The following is a 17,791-nucleotide window of genomic DNA, read 5'->3' on the forward strand; positions in this document are numbered from 1 at the left end:
ATTACTGGTGAGAATGGCGTGGTGAGATTGACGGTCAATGTGGGTTTGGGGGCGGGAATCCTGCGCTAGACAGACATCCCTGTGTTTCTGATTCTTTTTAGAGGTGCGGATTGCGTGGACTTGATAGTATCAAGGGGATTGCTGTGGATATACGATGTAGATAGGAAGGTCAAGGCAAGGCGGGGCGGGCGGGGCGGGGCGGGTGTTCCTGTTCCATGGTTAGAATCGTTGATTCATGAGTAGTAAAGTAGTATTTACCTTATTGAAGTAAACAATTCATAGCTACAAAGAGGAGGTGCTGTATAGAGTGTCCTATTCTCAATTGACCAAGATGGAGTATAAGCTGTAGAACAGTGTACTGTACCTACACCGACTGACCTATCTCTAGCAGTATAAATCACATGCAACTGACTAGGATGTGCCCATCTCTAACAAGCTAGTATGTAGTCTACGTAGTCAAGTCAAGCTCTATCTTCTCATCTCCACCACATCACCATCACCATCACTAAGTCCACTCAACCAACCACAATAGAAACCCCCCTACGATCAAACCATCCCGATCTTTAACAAACAACACAACACCAAAATGCCCGACCACCCCACAACCACAACCACCACCACGACGCCAACCACAACCACAACCCCCGCACCCGCACCCGCAAACACAACCACACCCCCCAATCCTCTCCCCCCCCAAAACACCCCCCAAAACCCACCAACCTCCCACCCCTCAGCCTCAACCACATCCCCCTCTACAAGCACAGCAACCGAAGCCCGCACAGCCTTCACCGCCACCCTGCGCAGCACCGCGCAAGCGCACGAGACGCACCTGCGCGAGCGCGCCCGGATCCTGCACGACAACGCCGCCGCCCTCGAGCGCCAGGAGCACGCGCTGGCGGGGTCGACGGCGGCGCTGGCGAAGCAGAACGCCCAGCTGGCCAAGACGGCGGACGCGGCGCGTGACGCGTTGAAAGAGATCGGGGACGTGCAGAACTGGGCGGAGGTGATTGAGCGCGAGCTGTTGGTGGTGGAGGAGACGTTGCGGTTGGTTGAGCATCGTTCGGGGGGTGGGGATGGGGATGGGGAGGATCCTGGGGGGGAGGGGGTTGATTTTGGTGATGAGGGGGATGCTGGGGTTGTGAATGGGGTTGGGGCTGGGAAGGTGCGGAGAGATGAGCGGGACGAAGGTCGGGAGGAGGAGGGTGGAGATGACGACGATGCCGATAACGAGAATCTTGGGAAGGGGAGGGGTGGGTGGTTTCGGTGGTGGTGATTCTTCTTCATGGGGTTGGGGTTTGAGTTGGATTGAGGGGCAATGTTGGTCGTGATGATGATGGTTGCGGGGTACTATCTTGTCTATTTGTAAATCTGCAGTCATGGATTGATGCATACACTATGCAGGTACACAGCACTTACTGACAGTCATGACCAGCAGTACACACACTGCATCACTACATGCATCAACCCTACGTCTGATCATCCCGCAACTACCTTGTATACACCGCATCCATTAGTCGCTAGTAATCACCCAACACCGTGCATGCCCGAAAATACTATGTATGTGTTAAAACAAATGGCAAAAATACAAGTAACCCCGACCAACGGATCACTACATATTGGCCAGCTCGTGGTCAATTTGTTTGTCGAGGAAAGCCCGTTTGTCGCCCATCAGCGTCGTTTGCAATCGTTGCTCAACCAATGCCCGCACTGTGCCAGATTAGTTAGGGACCGAAACAACCACCCAGGCAAATCACTTACCCTGCTTCTTCGTCACCGTGTCCAAATCCACCTCGGCCAAGCAGCTGCGAATCGCCTCCGTGATCGAGGCCTCGTCCGGCCCACTGCCCCCGCGGAAATCGAACGCGCTCACCGGTCGAGAGGAGTAGCCTCCCACCGGACTGCGCGAGTTGGGTCGCGGCCCACCGAGCAGGTTCTCCGTGCTCTGCATCAATCCCACACTGTGGCGGTTCGTCGCCATCCCACTGTCCTGGAACTGGCTCAAGTTGCCCATCGACATGTGGCGCGACACGTTGTGACTGCTCTGGTGAGGGTTGTCCGTGTACCTCGTGAAGCTGGACAGATGCGATTGGCGGTTGCCCGGCGTGTTCAGGAAAGGTGCCGGCGACTGCGGTGGCATGTAAGGGCTGCTGTGGCGACCCTGCCCGGGGAAGCCCGTCAGGATCGTCGACGCCGGCTTGACCGACGAATACTGCGAGTGCATGTCGTCCATTTCCATCGCCATCTCGTCACCAAAACGCCCAGAGTACAGCTTCTCCTGGCTCATGCCGAAGTCGCCGCGACGGCCGGGGAGATTGTTGGCCAGAGCATAGTCGTCCCAGCGCTGCAGCGGAATGCTGCGCGGGTCGAATTTGTCTTCCTCCACCGCCACCACCTTCTTGTCTCCCTTCTCACCGATCACAACACGCGTGTTACCCCAACTGAAATCATCCTGCTTCCAGAAAGAGTACAGCGGCAGAACGAAGTTGTAGACCGGGTAGGCACACAGATAGATGATCATCCATCCGATGTGTTGCCACTGGCGCTTGAGAAGGAAGATAATCGCCTGGAGACCATACACACCCGCCAAGATAATGATCGAGATGATCGGGAACTGACCCGTGCCACTTCCAACCAGATACAACAGGTATCCCAGGTAGACACACGTAGCCGGAAGAATAAGCGTACCAATAAGATCAACCAGGACGACGAACCGCATACTGAACAAACAGAAGCCACACATATCCTTCAAGGCCGCAACCTCAACCAGGTTATGGATGGTGGAGTTGATCCAACGACGTCTCTGCGAAAGCAGGACGGACCATGTCTCGGGCGCGGCCGTACTGGCGTAGGCATCGGGGATGAACTTGTAGGACATGTGAGGGAAATGCTTCGTCATGAGGGTGGTCAGGAAACGATCCTCTCCCAAAGACAAAAGGTTCTTCTTGTGAAGGGTGTCCACTTCAGGGTCGGCATATTCGACGATGACCTGATCGGAAATGATAAGCGGGCGACCCTTGTCGGCGGTGCGCAAGCGATACATGCAGAAACTGAAAACCTGTTAGCAGCAATTCAGACACACTCGGGTCAGTGACTTACCATCCCGGAAGACAGGTGACGGTGCCGAAAAGCGATTCGAATGCCTTGGCCAGATGGTGAGAAATGTAGTACTCGTAGACCTGAATCATCGTCCACCAACTCCGCTCCTCGTTCTGAAGACTGGTCTCGCCACAAATACCGGCAATCCGCGCATCATTGGCACATGCAGCCACAAGTCGGTTCAGTGAATCTTCCCGCACACTAGTATCGGCATCCACCATCAGGCAGTACTCGTACAGCTCGGGGTCAACGCCAATCACGTTGTTGATCTGATGGAAGATCTCAAGCTCGAGCGGCGTCATGGGAGAGCGATGGTGCACGCGATTCAGGAACTGCATCAACAGAATCTGGGAGTCACGCTTGCCACGGTTGCCAGGCTTGGGCTTGCTCTGCTCCGACTCCTTACCGACCTTCACCACAACGATGTACGGAACCACGTTGCCTTCATATTCGTAGAGACCAGAGTATACCTTTCCGTAGTTCAGTTGCTCGTTTCCTTGTCCGATGGCCTTGCAGGGTAACGCAGGAGGATCGATCTTGGGATCCACGCCAAGGATATCCAGCACGATCTTGGGAGTTGGCCGGTCATTACCACCACCGACAATCATACCGTCACAGATCACGAAGATGAGCTTCCGCTTGTTATCATATTCGAGGGCAGTAAGCGAGTCCAAACCCTGCCGCAGCGCATCCTCACCCTCGGTGTAGGCAGGGACCATGCAGATAACGAACTTGTCTTGCGGAGCAGGACGACGCTTGGTACCAAACTGCAGAGCGGCAAGGAACTTGACAACAATCACAGCACAGATCATAACCGTGAATGCCAACAAGATCCAGTTGTTGACCGTACACCTCGGGCTGTTGCGGAAATCGACTTTGCCCTTGTAGAAAACGTAGTCCAGACAAGTCTGGGCGTTACGGAAATCCGTGCTGTTTCCCCATTTCGACGTGACGTCTTCACCGGCATAGTTCTTGAAAAGCGTGGTCACGCTGCTGGGAAGGTAGTCATAACCGTTGCTATCATCGAACAAATCGGCCGTGTAGAAATAATCCGTCAGATCATAAATCTTCTCATTGACAATGACCCAGTACCGCGAACTTGACTCAGCCTCCTCCTTGACCTTCTTTCGGGTCCAGACAAGAGGTCCCTTGTAGTACCCCTTCATTTTGGGTAGGAAGATGTCCTCATACCACGTGATGTTGTGCAGCGCCGTGGTCGTGCTTGGCGTTTCATAGGGACCGCACTTGTGTTCCGCATTGGGGTATTCAATGGCGCTGGTGTCGTTGTATTGCATTTGAATTGACTGTTCCGTGACAAAGTGCCCGCAGAAACGAGTCAGTGGGGGAGGGAAGTACGGATCCAGGATCTCTCCGGCGAACGGCTTCATGTTGCTGGTAGTCGTCTCGATACTGCTGTCACTGTGCTGTTTACGCCAGAACTTGCTGATGTCATATACGTTTCCATGGACACTGACGTAGAAGTCATTGTTGCCCACATGCCAACTGAGCTCCTTTTCGTTCCAGACTTTGTTCTTGTTCGGGCACAGAAGATCGCCGAAAGCGATGATATAGAAGCAGACAATGCCGTTGAACAGCAGGATAAGGAAGACGAGAACGAACTTCTCTCTCCAGGCCATCCGGACGTCAGGACGTTTCATGCGACCAAACCAGCGGAGGGCGAAAGAGGGGATCCAAAAGGTCAACGCCCACACAAAGGCGACCCAGGCACGCCGCACCTTGGTGATGGGCTTCTTCTCGATGTGCTTGCCATCTCCAAATTCCGGATCAAGCTCGCCTTCGTACCGGGCATAATCCTCGTCCCATTTCCTCGTATCGCCTTTGCTGCCGAGGCCGTAGTCGCCTCCACTCATGTGAAGCGTGTTGGGGACACTGGGCGCAATAGACTTGGCCAGGCCACCATGAACACTGGGCACGAGAGTACTTTGTCTTTGAAGGAGGTCATCCCGGCTTCCCAGAAGACTGGTCGATTCTACGACCGGAGTTCCGGCGTAATGCGGATCAAGCATAGTGCTGCCGTAGATAAACGGGTTCACTGGTGGCGACTCGTCCGGTTTGAGATCGAGCATCGTTTCAGCCTCCCACCAAGCGCCCTCTCGCATCCAAATACGCTGGTGACCGACGACTGCGTCGCCATTGGTCCATCCTCGTTCCATCAACCAGCTTTCGACCCCTTCTCTGCCGTCGGCGCAGCCAAGTCGGTGGTAACGGCTCACGAACTCATCCACATCGAAATCCGCGGTGAAGTCGAGTTGCTTGAGTCGTCTGTTAGCCCATTCGGCAAACCGCCATTCGCGTAATTGACGGGAGACTGCCGCCGCCGACCAGCCGGCAGCTGGGAGGGAAGGGTTAAGATTCTGGGGAAGCTCGTCCGTTGGGTGCAGAGAGATGTGATGCCACACTCTGCTACTTCCCAAAGTGTTGATGAGATCGAAGCGGCCCTTTTGGCCAACCGTGATACCTTCGCTTTCGACGGGCAGCAAAAGGCGTCGGAGGAAAGAGTCCCCTTCAACCTCGAAGCCAACTTTCTCGAGTACCTCCTGTCGCCGCGCGATTTCGTATTCACGTTCGCGCCAGGCATTTCCAGTGGTAATGCCAAGGTCGGGCTCGACCTGTGCAACTGCCGCGTTCACGTCGTTGGAAACTGCGTGCCCAACCGCAGGAACGCTGACGCCGTCTTCCTTCATTTCCGCATTGATACCAATGCTATCGTCGAAGACTTCTCTCATTGCCAATGCTTTGCCCAGGGCGGGTCGAGGGATGTCCACCACCGTGATAGCAACGGTATCGTCGTCAGTCCATTGACCTCCAAGGCCGGAGCCACCGCTCATGCTGGGGCTACTTTCTAGCATTGCTTGGAGCTCGCTCGAAATGGCGTCGTTCGCCTTGCCGATCACCCAATCGACGAGGGCTTCGTAGATTCCAGCAATCAGCACCTCCCGTTCATCGGTCGAGCACTTGCGGGCTAGAATTTCCGGGTCAATCCCTAGGAGGCCGCCGACCTCCTCACAGGCCTCCTCGAGGTCTTCCTGATCGACGAGCAATCCTGCCGCATCGCCCAACTTCAGCAATCCGGCCAGTGTAGCCAGTAGACCACGCAAGGAGGCTCCCTTGATGCCGATGGCCTTGAGCGCGGCCCGGAAATCCTCTGCGGCAGCGGCATCGTCCGCTGTCGGGAGATAGGATGGTGGGGTGTAGGTTCCGGACTTGTTCAGCAGAGAATACTCCGATGCGTCCTTCAGGTTCAGGAACTCGCGCTCGGCGGGGGTGGACACTGAGGCTAGGAGGTAGTAGAAAACGTCAAACGCACGAAAGCCCGGCTCCGGGGCAATGTCGAGAAGTCCCTTGCGTACATTGATCCCGGATGTTGACAGCGACAACGTCAATCCTACAATGTCCCCTTTCAGATTGAAGGAGTAGCGAGCAGCAAGGGCGGAGTAGAGGGAATAAGAAGGGTTGAAGGACGTCACCGCGGAGACGAAGGGTCGAAGAGCCGTAAGCGCGGTGAAGGTGACACTCGGGGTCGAAAGTGGCAGTGCCGCCAGGAATGGTTCCAAGATGGAAGGGGTCGACTGGTGTGCCGAGCTGTTGTAGGTTAGCAGACTGCGAAAGTTTGTGCACAGCAGGATCTTGCATACCAGAGCACAATGCAGCCGTCCTCCGCTCGTCGGCGCGCATGCTCCCACGCCCGGAGCGCGATCTCACGGTCTATCGTGCCTCCATCCTGGCCGTTTGAGGTGGCCCGCGAGGCTGTGACCCATGTATTCACCACCAGGCTTGTTGCTGCGTCGAGTTGATATGCTTGAGCGGAGTTGTAGTAGGCATGCAGCGCATTCAAAAGTGTGGTTGTTGTTACAGGGCTCGGTGAGTGTGCACCTGGCCGCGAGGTCGATAGGCCAGCGGAATGGCCCGAGTAAACGGAAAAGCGAGTGGACATGATTGTTGTTCCTGTTCACAGCAGCTCACAACAGTCAAGTCAATATACTTTCTGGTTAAGAAGTTGCCCAAGCAGCCCAATCCAGTGTCCAATAAATGTATAGGCTGGGTGGCTGGTTATAGCATGGGTCTTGGGTTGGCTGATTCAAAGGCGGGCGATCAAGCCATGAGCATGTCTTGGTGGTTGTAGGACTGTAGCTTGTCGGTTAAAATAAAACCGTGTTGTGTTATGTGAATATTGAAAAGTCCGATCAAAATAGTTCTATCAAGTCTCGAGTATGTATCAGGTGAATGTCGTCTGAGCGAGTGTCAGGGACGGTAGTCGGTAGCGAATGTTGGAGGATCGATCGATTAAGATTAGAATGCTTGGAGAGGGGGGGGAATAGCTCGAGAAAGCGAAAGACTAGAGGGAGATGAGGAGATAGGATAGCGACAGAGATGAAGAACTGCACAAAAAAAGGAATTAAACAATGCAGGACAAGCAGCAATGGAGGAAACAAGAGCCAAGATGAAGATGCAAAGCAACAGCGCAGGAAAGAAAGCAGCAGCGGCAGCAGAGAGGAGCGAGTTGATCGAATGTTGTTTGTCCCAATACTTACTCTCTCTCTGGTCTGTCTCTCTCTGTTAAGTTACCAGTCAGAGCTTAGCTCGATCGGGATAGTCAGGTATGGGTATGGGCAAGTAAGCATGGGTCGTATGGGTCGGAGCGGATTTGAAAATTACTGGGACCTCGCGGGTAGATTACCGCTTACCGCCGACACTAGTACTGCTAGTACTGCAACTGTCTGCACATTACAGACTGCTCACTTGCTCGCTAGATACCCGCCAACCTGCGGGCACAGTTTGGGTTTCAACGTTGTCAGGGGGGTATTTTGCAATGACCAGAGGAGACTATCAGCCACTAGCCACTCAAACTAGCTAACTTTAAGCGGTCAAGTGCAGGAGACAGATACTACTCTGGAGTAAGCAGCAGAAACTATCCATGGGTAGTCAACGTAGTCTCCGTATTCGGGCCAGGAGACCTTACTCAGGTGGTGAAATGGTGGTCAAATGGACAGTTGACTAGTGACCTACCTCCCTTTGCCCCCCCTAATTGTGTCTCTGACTCCATTGCTCTCTTCACCGGAAGACGATAAATTACTAGGTGCAATGTGTGTGGGTGTATGTGTGTGTATCAGTATCTCTTTCACTTCAAGGTTCCTCTATCTTTTCCACCCTTCAAGCGAGGCTCGACCAATGTCATGTGGCGTGCTTAACGTACTTTGGCTGCAGCCAATCGGTGAGGCGGAGTAGAATTGATCCATGGCTTTAGACCCTGGAGGGAAACCCTATAATTGGCAACAAAACTGAGTTGGTGTTGTCTCACACCTCTTCAACAACTGTTCTTGTCTCAGGCAAGAGGCCAATTAAGGTGGCTGCCCTTGTCTTGCCACTCTTTCGCACTGCAGTCTCGCCGCTCTGCTATTTCTGGATGTTTTTCCAGCATGGAGGGGTAGCTGTCATATGCTGTTCAGAGACAATTCTGCATCCAATTCATCCCGGATTGGCTGCGGCCGTGGATGGAGTTTTCTAATTTTTACATTTTTATTTTTTTTTTCTTATTTTTGTCATGGCAGGACACTTTTATGCCTGCTCAATAAATGCTGTGCTGAGTCTGTTCGTGTGTTACCAGACTACCAGATATCCACACTCCAGTCCGACTACTACACGGGCAAGGTGTCCAAACCATGGTGATACGTGTAAGAAAGTTAAGCCTGACTCGGATGCTGTAATGGTACTACGGTAATATCGATGTCGCTTGCTAGCCACCTCGCATGAATTGCCTCCTTCCCATCAATATCAATAGATTGCTGTAAATTGCTGCTGCAGAAGTTAGTGTTGTTGGGGTACCGACGACAGAGAGGAGGGGGGCAAAAGAGGGAGGAAAGGGTGCACGGCTGACTAAGGAACCCTGTCTCTTCTTTGTTGGAGAGGGAAGGGAAAAAAACAACAAACGAAAGGGGGGAGGGGATTTTGTCCCTTCCCTTCCCTTCCCTTCCCTCTTCCCCAACTTCGTGGGTCCGGGCAAAGAAAAGAAGAAAAAATATCCCCACTTTTTTTCTCGTCAATGCTGTTGGTCACAAAAACACCCCTAGTTTCACGCTTGGCTGGATTGGGGAATGAGATCGAATGATCGCTCCACTCCACCCGAATTCTTCCTTTTGGGTTGGATTGTGCTGCTAACTGCTCAGGGTCTCCCGGATGATCCTGATCACCAACCACAGACGGTACAAAATGTGGTGCTCCAAACTTGGCATCACCGTCAGACTGGATCGAGTCTTCGAGTCTGACTACTTATGATCTCAAATGTCTCTCTTTCTGGAGGATCTCCATATCAGATCCTGCCCGCTTCCCGAGTCTCCATCATCATCATGACTGCACGTCTGCTCTCTGCATGCCGCATGGGTTTTTATCGAGTCCACTGTCTCTACCACACCCCCGTTCACCATCCACATCCTATACGATGCGTGGAAGAATCCGCGCGTCGCCCGAGCCCGCCCTGACTGGCGACTGCATCAGTCAGGGAAGTTGGAGCCCCTCCCCTCCCCCCTTTTCGACTCTGCGCGGGTGGCGCTGAATGATTGACATGGGATTGTCTCTGTTGCGCCAGCATTAGATGGGCAGCCCTCGTCTCACATTCTCAGCTGCTGATTCTAATTCTGACTCGAGGGGGGCGGGCGGGCAGCAGTAGAGCAGAGCGAAGAGGTATTCTATCTGAGACCTCGCGGGAAAACACAGAGACAAGACCAATGGTAATTATGGGTCTTGTTTACAGCGTGTGTTTATAGATTGAAATTGAAACGATTGGTACCTCAGGGCCCGGCCCCCCCGACCCTAACCTGAGGTCAGCCAGTCAGCCAGTCGAACCTGAGCCAGAGACCAGACCATTCCATTCCCAGGGAAGCTTCGCCCAACCGGTTTCTGTACAGCCCTCCACCTGGATTCGGATCCGCGGGCCCTCGGCTGTCAGGTGCAGGATGCAGCCTCCAAAAATAATTCTCCCCTAGCAGCATGGGATGGGATAGATGCTCTATTATTTTTTCGTAATGACCGAAGAAAGGCTGCTGCTAATGTGTAGACTACTACCGTAAGAGCAGGTTGCCCGGCAATTAGTGAAGAAAAATCGATAAGCTAATAATAAAAAAAAGAGATAGTGAAGGATGGTGAATGAAAAATACGTAACCCCAGCTCTTTACCAATTTACTAGTAACTTTCAAACTGAAGTCCCCTCTTTTTTTCCTCTCTCTCTCTCCCTCTCCCGTCTGTTTCTTTTCTTCCCTTTCCCCCCGCCGCCCATAAAAAGATCCATCCATACGGACTTACCCCATACGGTAATATACTTACCAGACTGGACCAGGAGTGGATTCCATTTATCAACATTGTCCGATGCGTTTGTCTTGTCTGTCTGTCCCCAGAAAAAGCTACCCGTTGTTCACTCACTGATGTTGCTTCTTCCTCTTCCTCCTTCGAATTTCCATCGCTCTGTTGCTCCTTCGCCGTTTTTGTGATTGTGTTTGGCATCTGATAATCCTAATCTTAATCTCCTTCCCATTCCCCCCCTCCTCATCGACGCTCGCTTCATCTCACTTGGCGCCCGCCATTTACAATCGCTTCAAACCAGCTTGCGCCCCCCCCCTCCCATCTGCCCCCAAGTCTGCGGGCTACTCCAGTCGCTTCTCTTGACTTTGAAGTTGGAGCATCATCCGAATTTTGTTTCTAGCGCAGATTGCTATGATCAGTGCAGGAAATGTACCTATCTTACTTTGACTGAGTATCAAGCATTGTCCATTCGAGGTAATCGCAACATTCCTAGGCCCGGAACAACAACACGCGTTTTACTTCGGCCGAGCATAGCAAGAAAGGATTCCACTGGATTCGACATTGATCCACCTGCTCCCACCTCTAAGATACCTTTGAGGTCGCTATTGTGATCAGCTTCAGCATCCGTCGCTTGACCCACGACTTGGGTCTTGAGGCGTCAACACCGCGAACATGGTTGCACATACCACCGCGGGACACACCCCGTCTCATGCACAGTCCTCACTACCGTCATTACCTTCACATCTGCAGTCTGACACACATTTGACTGCACACTTAGCCAGCCGGTAATGAAGCCCATCAAAGCTCGTCAAAGACATTCAGGTTGCTAACGGTGGCACACTGTAGATTCCATGTCGGATTACCAACTGCTCGCTTGTCATCGCAAGCTTTGATTAGTCTCAACACATATACCTCATCCGCCAAAGGTCCCGATGGCGACAAAGAGGGCAGTGCTATGGGAGAGGCGGAGGACCTGGCCAGGCGGGCATTCACTCGTCTCGGTGCACGGGGAGAGAACCAGGCCATTGTTTTCCTGTAAGCCCCTTTGTGGCCGTCGCAGTGGGGACGAAATCTAACTAGATGACTCAGTGGTGAGAGTGGCTCTGGAAAGACCACCCTTCGTTCTCACATCGTTTCGGCCTTCCTCTCGTTCTCCTCCACCCCTCTTTCCTCGAAGCTGTCATACGCTGCTTTCGTTTTCGACACCCTCACGACAACCAAGTCCCTGACCACACCGACAGCATCCAAAGCTGGACTTTTCTTGGAACTCCAGTACGATGGTTCCTCATCAGTGAACCCCACCTTAATCGGTGGTAAGATTATCGACCACAGACTTGAGCGCAGTCGCATTGCTTCCGTTCCTACTGGAGAGCGAAGCTTTCACGTCCTTTACTATCTCCTTGCTGGAACGAGTGCTGCCGAGAAGACCCATCTAGGGTTCGACAATTCGATCCACGTCTCGACCGCGGCCGGCAAGCTGTCTTCCGCCTCGATCGGTCACAAGCGATGGAGATATCTGGGTCATCCCACCCAGCTCAAGGTGGGAATCAACGACGCCGATGGATTCCAGCACTTTAAGACCGCATTGAGGAAGTTGGAGTTCCCCCGCAGTGAAATCGCGGAACTGTGTCAGATGTTGGCGACGATCCTGCATCTGGGACAGCTTGATTTCGTGAGCGGACAGGCCACGACGACCGGCGCGGAGGAATCTGGCGGATACTCTCACGAGGGTGGCGAGAAGGTCACCGTCGTCAGAAACAAGGATGTTTTGTCCATCATTGCGGCCTTCCTGGGCTTGAGTGTGGAACAACTCGAGACCAGTTTTGGCTACAAGACGAAGACCATCCGCCGGGAGCGCGTCACTGTGATGTTGGATCCCAAGGGGGCACGGCAGAATGCGGATGATTTGGCCAGAACCCTATACTCTCTCCTGGTGGCATATGTGATTGAGACCATCAACCAGAAGATCTGCGCGGCTGAGGACAGTGTGGCCAACACCGTCTCGGTCGTCGACTTCCCTGGTTTCTCTCAAGTCAGCGCAACCGGCTCGACGTTGGACCAGCTACTGAGCAATGCGGCGACGGAGTCCCTGTACAATTTCTGTTTGCAATCTTTCTTCGACCGGAAGGCAGATATGCTGGAACGGGAAGAGGTTTCCGTGCCAGCGACGAGCTATTTCGACAACGTTGATACCGTGCGAGGCCTGTTGAAACCCGCGAATGGTTTGTTGAGTATCCTCGATGACCAGACTAGACGTGGAAGGACAGACTCTCAATTCCTCGAATCGGTCAGAAGACGTTTTGAAAACAAGAACCCCGCTATCACCGTTGGTTCCGCGGGCCAAGCCACAGGTGTGGTCTCACAGCATGCACGCACTTCGTTCACGGTGAAGCACTTTGCTGGCGAAGTCGAATACCCTGTCCATGGTCTTCTGGAGGAGAACGGTGACATGATCTCCGGAGATCTGATGAATCTCATGAAGTCCACGAACAGCGAATTTGTGAGAGATCTGTTTGGCCAGGAGGCTCTACACACGGTTACGCATCCCCAAGAGAAGACCGCCATTGTACAAGCGCAAGTTAGCTCGAAGCCGCTGCGTATGCCCAGTATGGCCAGGCGCAAAAACGGCCCGTCTTCCCGTCCCATGTTCGATGCACCGCCGCCTATCGAGGACAGAGATGAGGTTGAGAGTCAGGCTGACAGTACATCGAAGAGTTCCGGAAGACGCAAGAGCGCCATGATTGCAAGTGGCATCCAGGGCGCTGCCGGACAGTTCCTGTCTTCGTTAGACATTGTCAATAAATGTCTGAGCTCCCCCAACTTGAATCCTTACTTCGTTTTCTGCCTGAAGCCCAATGATCGACGTATCGCCAATCAATTTGACAGCAAATGTGTCCGCGCACAAGTACAGACATTCGGCATTACGGAAATCAGCCAGCGACTGAGGAATGCAGACTTCAGTGTCTTCCTCCCATTCGCGGAATTCCTGGGCCTGGCTGAGATTGGCAATGTTGTGGTGGGAAGCGACAGGGAGAAGGCGGAGGTTGTCCTTGATGAGAAGCGATGGCCGGGGAATGAAGCCCGAGTCGGCAGCACAGGAGTCTTCCTCAGCGAACGTTGCTGGGCGGACCTTGCAAAGGTCGGCGAGCGCGTGGTTCCCGTCTACGCTGCGGGTGAAGGCTCCGACGAAGGCGGGGACGGTCTGCTTCACCCGCAGACCGCGAACTACCATGATTCCAAAGTCCGACTCCTTGGCCCAGCGGACCAGTCGCCGGGTGGTTTCATATACGGCGAGGAAGGGAAGCAAGGGTATTTTGGTAGTCGCGATCTCGATGGACGCTCCGAGGCTGGTGCTTCTGCCTTCAACTCCGGGGACATGTTCCGGAATCTGGATACCCGTGAGCAGATGTTGGAAAAGGGCAATGACAAGAACATGGAGGAGATCGAAGATATACCTGTGTCTGGTAGTCGCAAAAGGTGGATGTTCCTTGTCTATCTGCTAACGTGGTACATCCCTGACTTCACCATCAAACTCCTCGGTCGTATGAAGCGCAAGGATGTGCGAATTGCCTGGCGTGAAAAGCTCGCGATCAATCTGATCATCTGGTTCTGCTGTCTCGTCGCCATATTCTTCATTGTTGTCTTTCCTTCCTTGATCTGTCCCACACAGCACGTTTACTCGTCTGCCGAGCTGTCTTCGCACAATGGCAAAGATGGACACAACTCTTTCGTCGCAGTTCGGGGTGTGGTTTTCAATTTGGGCAAATTCATGCCCGCACACTACCCCGATATCGTGCCTGAAACGGCTCTCAAGAAATACGCAGGCACGGATGCCACCGGTCTGTTCCCTGTACAAGTCTCAGCTTTGTGCCCCGGCACGACAGGAGAAGTGGATCCTACAGTGCTTTTGGACTACTCAGCGACCAACGTCTCAGGCTCTGCCACTACTGTCAGTTCCACCGATACCAACATGCAGTACCACGACTTCCGCTATTTCACCAATGACTACCGGCCGGATTGGTTCCAGGAGCAAATGATTTCACTCAGATCAAATTATTTCAAAGGTTGGGTCGGTTACACACCAGAGTACATCAAGACCCTTGGTGAAAAGTCCCAGTACATTGGAAGTATCAACGGCAAGGTCTATGATTTGACGACGTACGTTGCAGGAGGTCGGAGAGTGGAAGCCCCGGAGGGCAAGACGGTCCCTGCCGACGTCAATCGCGACTTTATGAGTACTTTGGTCGTCTCTCTCTTCCAGGACCTTCCAGGTCGAGATTTGACGAAGTATTGGGAGAACCTGAAAATTACCGACGTCATGCGCCAGCGCATGCAGCTGTGCTTGGACAATCTCTTTTTCGTGGGTCATGTCGATACCCGTAACTCGGCTCAATGTCTGTTTGCACGATACTTCATTCTGGCAATCTCCATCTTCATTGTTTCGGTCGTGGTTTTCAAGTTCCTTGCTGCCCTGCAGTTCACAAGGAAGAATCTCCCGGAGAATCTTGATAAATTCATCATCTGTCAAGTTCCAGCCTACACGGAAGACGAAGACTCTCTGCGCCGTGCCATTGATTCCATGGCTCGCATGCGTTATGATGACAAGCGGAAACTCCTTGTTGTCATTTGCGATGGTATGATTATCGGACAAGGCAACGATCGTCCTACCCCAAGAATTGTCCTGGATATTTTAGGAGTCCCAGAATCTGTCGATCCCGAGCCTCTCAGCTTCGAAAGTCTGGGCGAAGGACAGAAGCAGCACAATATGGGTAAGATCTATTCAGGTCTCTACGAGGTTCAAGGTCACATTGTCCCCTTCCTTGTTGTTGTCAAAGTTGGAAAACCTTCCGAGGTGGCTCGCCCTGGTAACCGTGGAAAGCGTGATTCTCAGATGGTACTCATGCGATTCTTGAACCGCGTACACTACAACTTGGCTATGAGTCCGATGGAGCTGGAAATGTATCACCAGATCCGCAACATCATCGGTGTCAACCCTACCTTCTATGAATTCATTCTACAGGTCGATGCCGATACTGTTGTCGCCCCGGATGCAGCAACACGCTTCGTCTCTACGCTGTTGGCTGATACTCAAATCATCGGTCTTTGCGGTGAAACTGCTTTGTCTAACGCTAAACACTCGGCCATCACCATGATGCAAGTCTACGAATACTACATCTCACACAACATGATCAAGGCATTTGAGAGTCTGTTCGGATCAGTCACTTGTCTGCCCGGTTGTTTTACAATGTACCGCATTCGCTCTGCGGAGAGTGGAAAGCCTCTGTTCGTCAGCAAAGAGGTTATCGATGCCTACTCCGAAATTCGCGTTGATACACTCCACATGAAGAACCTGCTGCATCTTGGTGAAGATCGTTATCTCACCACACTCTTGATGAAATTTCATCCCAAGTTCAAGACCAAATACATCATCGCTGCCAAGGCCTGGACTATCGCGCCTGAGAGCTTCGCTGTGTTCCTGTCGCAGCGTCGTCGTTGGATTAACTCAACCGTCCATAACTTGATGGAGTTGGTGCCTCTGCAGCAGCTGTGTGGTTTCTGCTGTTTCAGTATGCGTTTCATCGTCTTTGTCGACTTGCTCAGTACCGTCATTCAGCCTGTTACCTTGGCTTATATCGCGTACTTGATCTACTACCTTGTCACCGATACTTCGACTATTCCGTGGACCACTTTTGTTCTCCTTGCTGCCATCTACGGTCTTCAGGCACTCATCTTCATCTTCCGTCGCAAGTGGGAAATGCTCGGATGGATGCTCATCTACCTGTTGGGTCTCCCTATCTCTTCCCTGGCTCTGCCTTTGTACTCCTTCTGGCACATGGATGACTTCTCCTGGGGTAACACCCGTGTTATCACTGGAGAGAAAGGTCGCAAGGTCGTCATTTCAGATGAGGGCAAGTTCGATCCGGCGTCCATTCCGAAGAAGACGTGGGACGAGTATCAGGCCGAACTGTGGGAGGCGCAAACTTCTCGGGACGATCGCTCCGAGGTCTCCGGCATATCTTATGCCACCAAGTCCTACCACCCCATGCAATCTGAGTACGGGTTCCCGCCCTCGCGGCCCATGTCTCAATTCGGCATGCCTCGCTACTCCTCCCGGATGTCCTTGGCCCAGTCGGAGATTATGAGCCGTCACATGGACATGGAGATGGAAGACCTGTCTCATCTGCCTAGCGACGATGCTATTTTGGCCGAAATCCGGGACATCCTCCGCACGGCGGATCTAATGACGGTTACGAAGAAGAGCATCAAGCAGGAGCTTGAGCGACGATTCGGTGTCGCGTTGGATGCTAAGCGTCCCTACATCAACTCAGGTAAGAAGCCTTGTTTGGTCCTTTGTGGGTTAAGTTTATGGTACTAACTTCTTCACAGCTACTGAGGCCATTCTCGCCGGTCACCTCTAGGTGAAGATCGCATAGCTGTAATTCTTCTTCGATTTTCATGATAAACGCGCCCTTACTACCGTCTTGGCGATATTTTCCTCCCATGATCAATATTGCTTGTGATTGATCGTCGCGCATCGCCGCCGCTCTCTCCCCTTCCCACCTGGGCCCCCCAATCTGAACCTTCATGTCTACCTGATCTCTTGCCATCTCTGACACGGTTGCCAATGAAATGTTCCCACTTTTTTCTCGGCTGTGTTGTTATCTTCCATTGATTTGTTTCGCTCCATTTATCTCTTGGCATCGGCGTTTGTACATTACCACATGTGTGGCATATTTTATTATTCCTGCCTCCTTTCCTGCGCCTCAAGGATGTATTATTTGAGCGGACAAAGCTTTTATTTTCCTGCTGTTTCATTGCTACTTTTGTGTCAAATCCTCTATCTCTATCTTATTAGACATTTCCCATCCATATTAGATGAGTTTCGTGGGTTGGTGGATAACTACTATCCTTTTTCCATATTGATGATCATTGCGTACATAGATTGATGCGAAAAATTTCGAATGCTATTTTTGGGGTCTCATATTGAGTTATTGTGTAGTAAGGAGTTACCTGGTCGTGCTGACGATTTGCTATCTCCAGAACATGGAACTGATTCGTTGATGGTCTCGGTGGTTGACAAAAGCTGGAATGACCAATTCCTGTGTGAGAATCCGCGTAGTTCATAGGTCAAATCACGGGGTCAGATTATCTGGGCAGTATCATTGGGACAAGGACTAGGACATTAGGTTTCGAACTAGGATTCTTCATGTTCATGCGCATATATATGTATGTTACAAGGTATTGACACGTTGAATAGATACATGAAATCAGGTGTGATGCACTGCACGCTTAGATGTATGCCACAGTCATGTTCATCATGGTAGGTATGTACTGTACGTTGCGATATGCGGTTTCAGCCGTGCGAAAGGGGGTTGTGCGC

At 52.4% G+C, this 17,791-nt stretch overlaps 3 protein-coding genes across 3 annotated transcripts; 2 read left to right on the plus strand and 1 right to left on the minus strand.

The window, feature by feature from the left end:
- Positions 1-586: 586 nt before the first annotated feature.
- On the plus strand, positions 587-1,273 carry BO95DRAFT_465574 (uncharacterized protein; the record flags this gene model as incomplete). Its single annotated transcript, XM_025589148.1, has 1 exon — positions 587-1,273. The coding sequence occupies one exon, from the start codon at positions 587-589 to the stop codon at positions 1,271-1,273; it is 687 nt and encodes a 228-aa protein (XP_025440371.1).
- Positions 1,274-1,446: 173 nt separating this feature from the next.
- csmB (putative chitin synthase) lies at positions 1,447-7,176 on the minus strand. Its single transcript, XM_025581028.1, has 4 exons — positions 6,753-7,176; positions 3,097-6,699; positions 1,759-3,047; positions 1,447-1,707 (listed from the first exon to the last, which is right to left on the minus strand). The coding sequence occupies exons 1-4, from the start codon at positions 7,049-7,051 to the stop codon at positions 1,610-1,612; spliced, it is 5,289 nt and encodes a 1,762-aa protein (XP_025440372.1). The 5' UTR covers positions 7,052-7,176; the 3' UTR covers positions 1,447-1,609.
- A 3,664-nt stretch (positions 7,177-10,840) lies between these two features.
- chsE (chitin synthase class Va) lies at positions 10,841-16,857 on the plus strand. The gene is made up of 4 exons (XM_025581029.1): positions 10,841-11,195; positions 11,257-11,445; positions 11,500-16,739; positions 16,798-16,857. Exons 1-4 carry the CDS (start codon positions 11,083-11,085, stop codon positions 16,827-16,829), a joined length of 5,574 nt encoding a protein of 1,857 aa, XP_025440373.1. The 5' UTR covers positions 10,841-11,082; the 3' UTR covers positions 16,830-16,857.
- Positions 16,858-17,791: the final 934 nt, after the last annotated feature.

The sequence above is a fragment of the Aspergillus brunneoviolaceus genome, assembly GCF_003184695.1.
Source record: "Aspergillus brunneoviolaceus CBS 621.78 unplaced genomic scaffold BO95scaffold_50, whole genome shotgun sequence".
NCBI lineage: Eukaryota > Fungi > Ascomycota > Eurotiomycetes > Eurotiales > Aspergillaceae > Aspergillus > Aspergillus brunneoviolaceus.

Bases quoted from the DNA above. Each gene is read 5' to 3' on its own strand.
- csmB (XM_025581028.1), bottom strand. From the start codon at position 7,051: ATGTCCACTCGCTTTTCCGTTTACTCGGGCCATTCCGCTGGCCTATCG. The intron at 6,700-6,752 runs GTATGCAAGATC...AACCTACAACAG, and splicing joins GACGGCTGCATTGTGCTCTG to CTCGGCACACCAGTCGACCC. The intron at 3,048-3,096 runs GTAAGTCACTGA...ACAGGTTTTCAG, and splicing joins GTCACCTGTCTTCCGGGATG to TTTCTGCATGTATCGCTTGC.
- chsE (XM_025581029.1), top strand. From the start codon at position 11,083: ATGGTTGCACATACCACCGCGGGACACACCCCGTCTCATGCACAGTCC. The intron at 11,446-11,499 runs GTAAGCCCCTTT...TAGATGACTCAG, and splicing joins AACCAGGCCATTGTTTTCCT to TGGTGAGAGTGGCTCTGGAA. The intron at 16,740-16,797 runs GTAAGAAGCCTT...ACTTCTTCACAG, and splicing joins GCGTCCCTACATCAACTCAG to CTACTGAGGCCATTCTCGCC.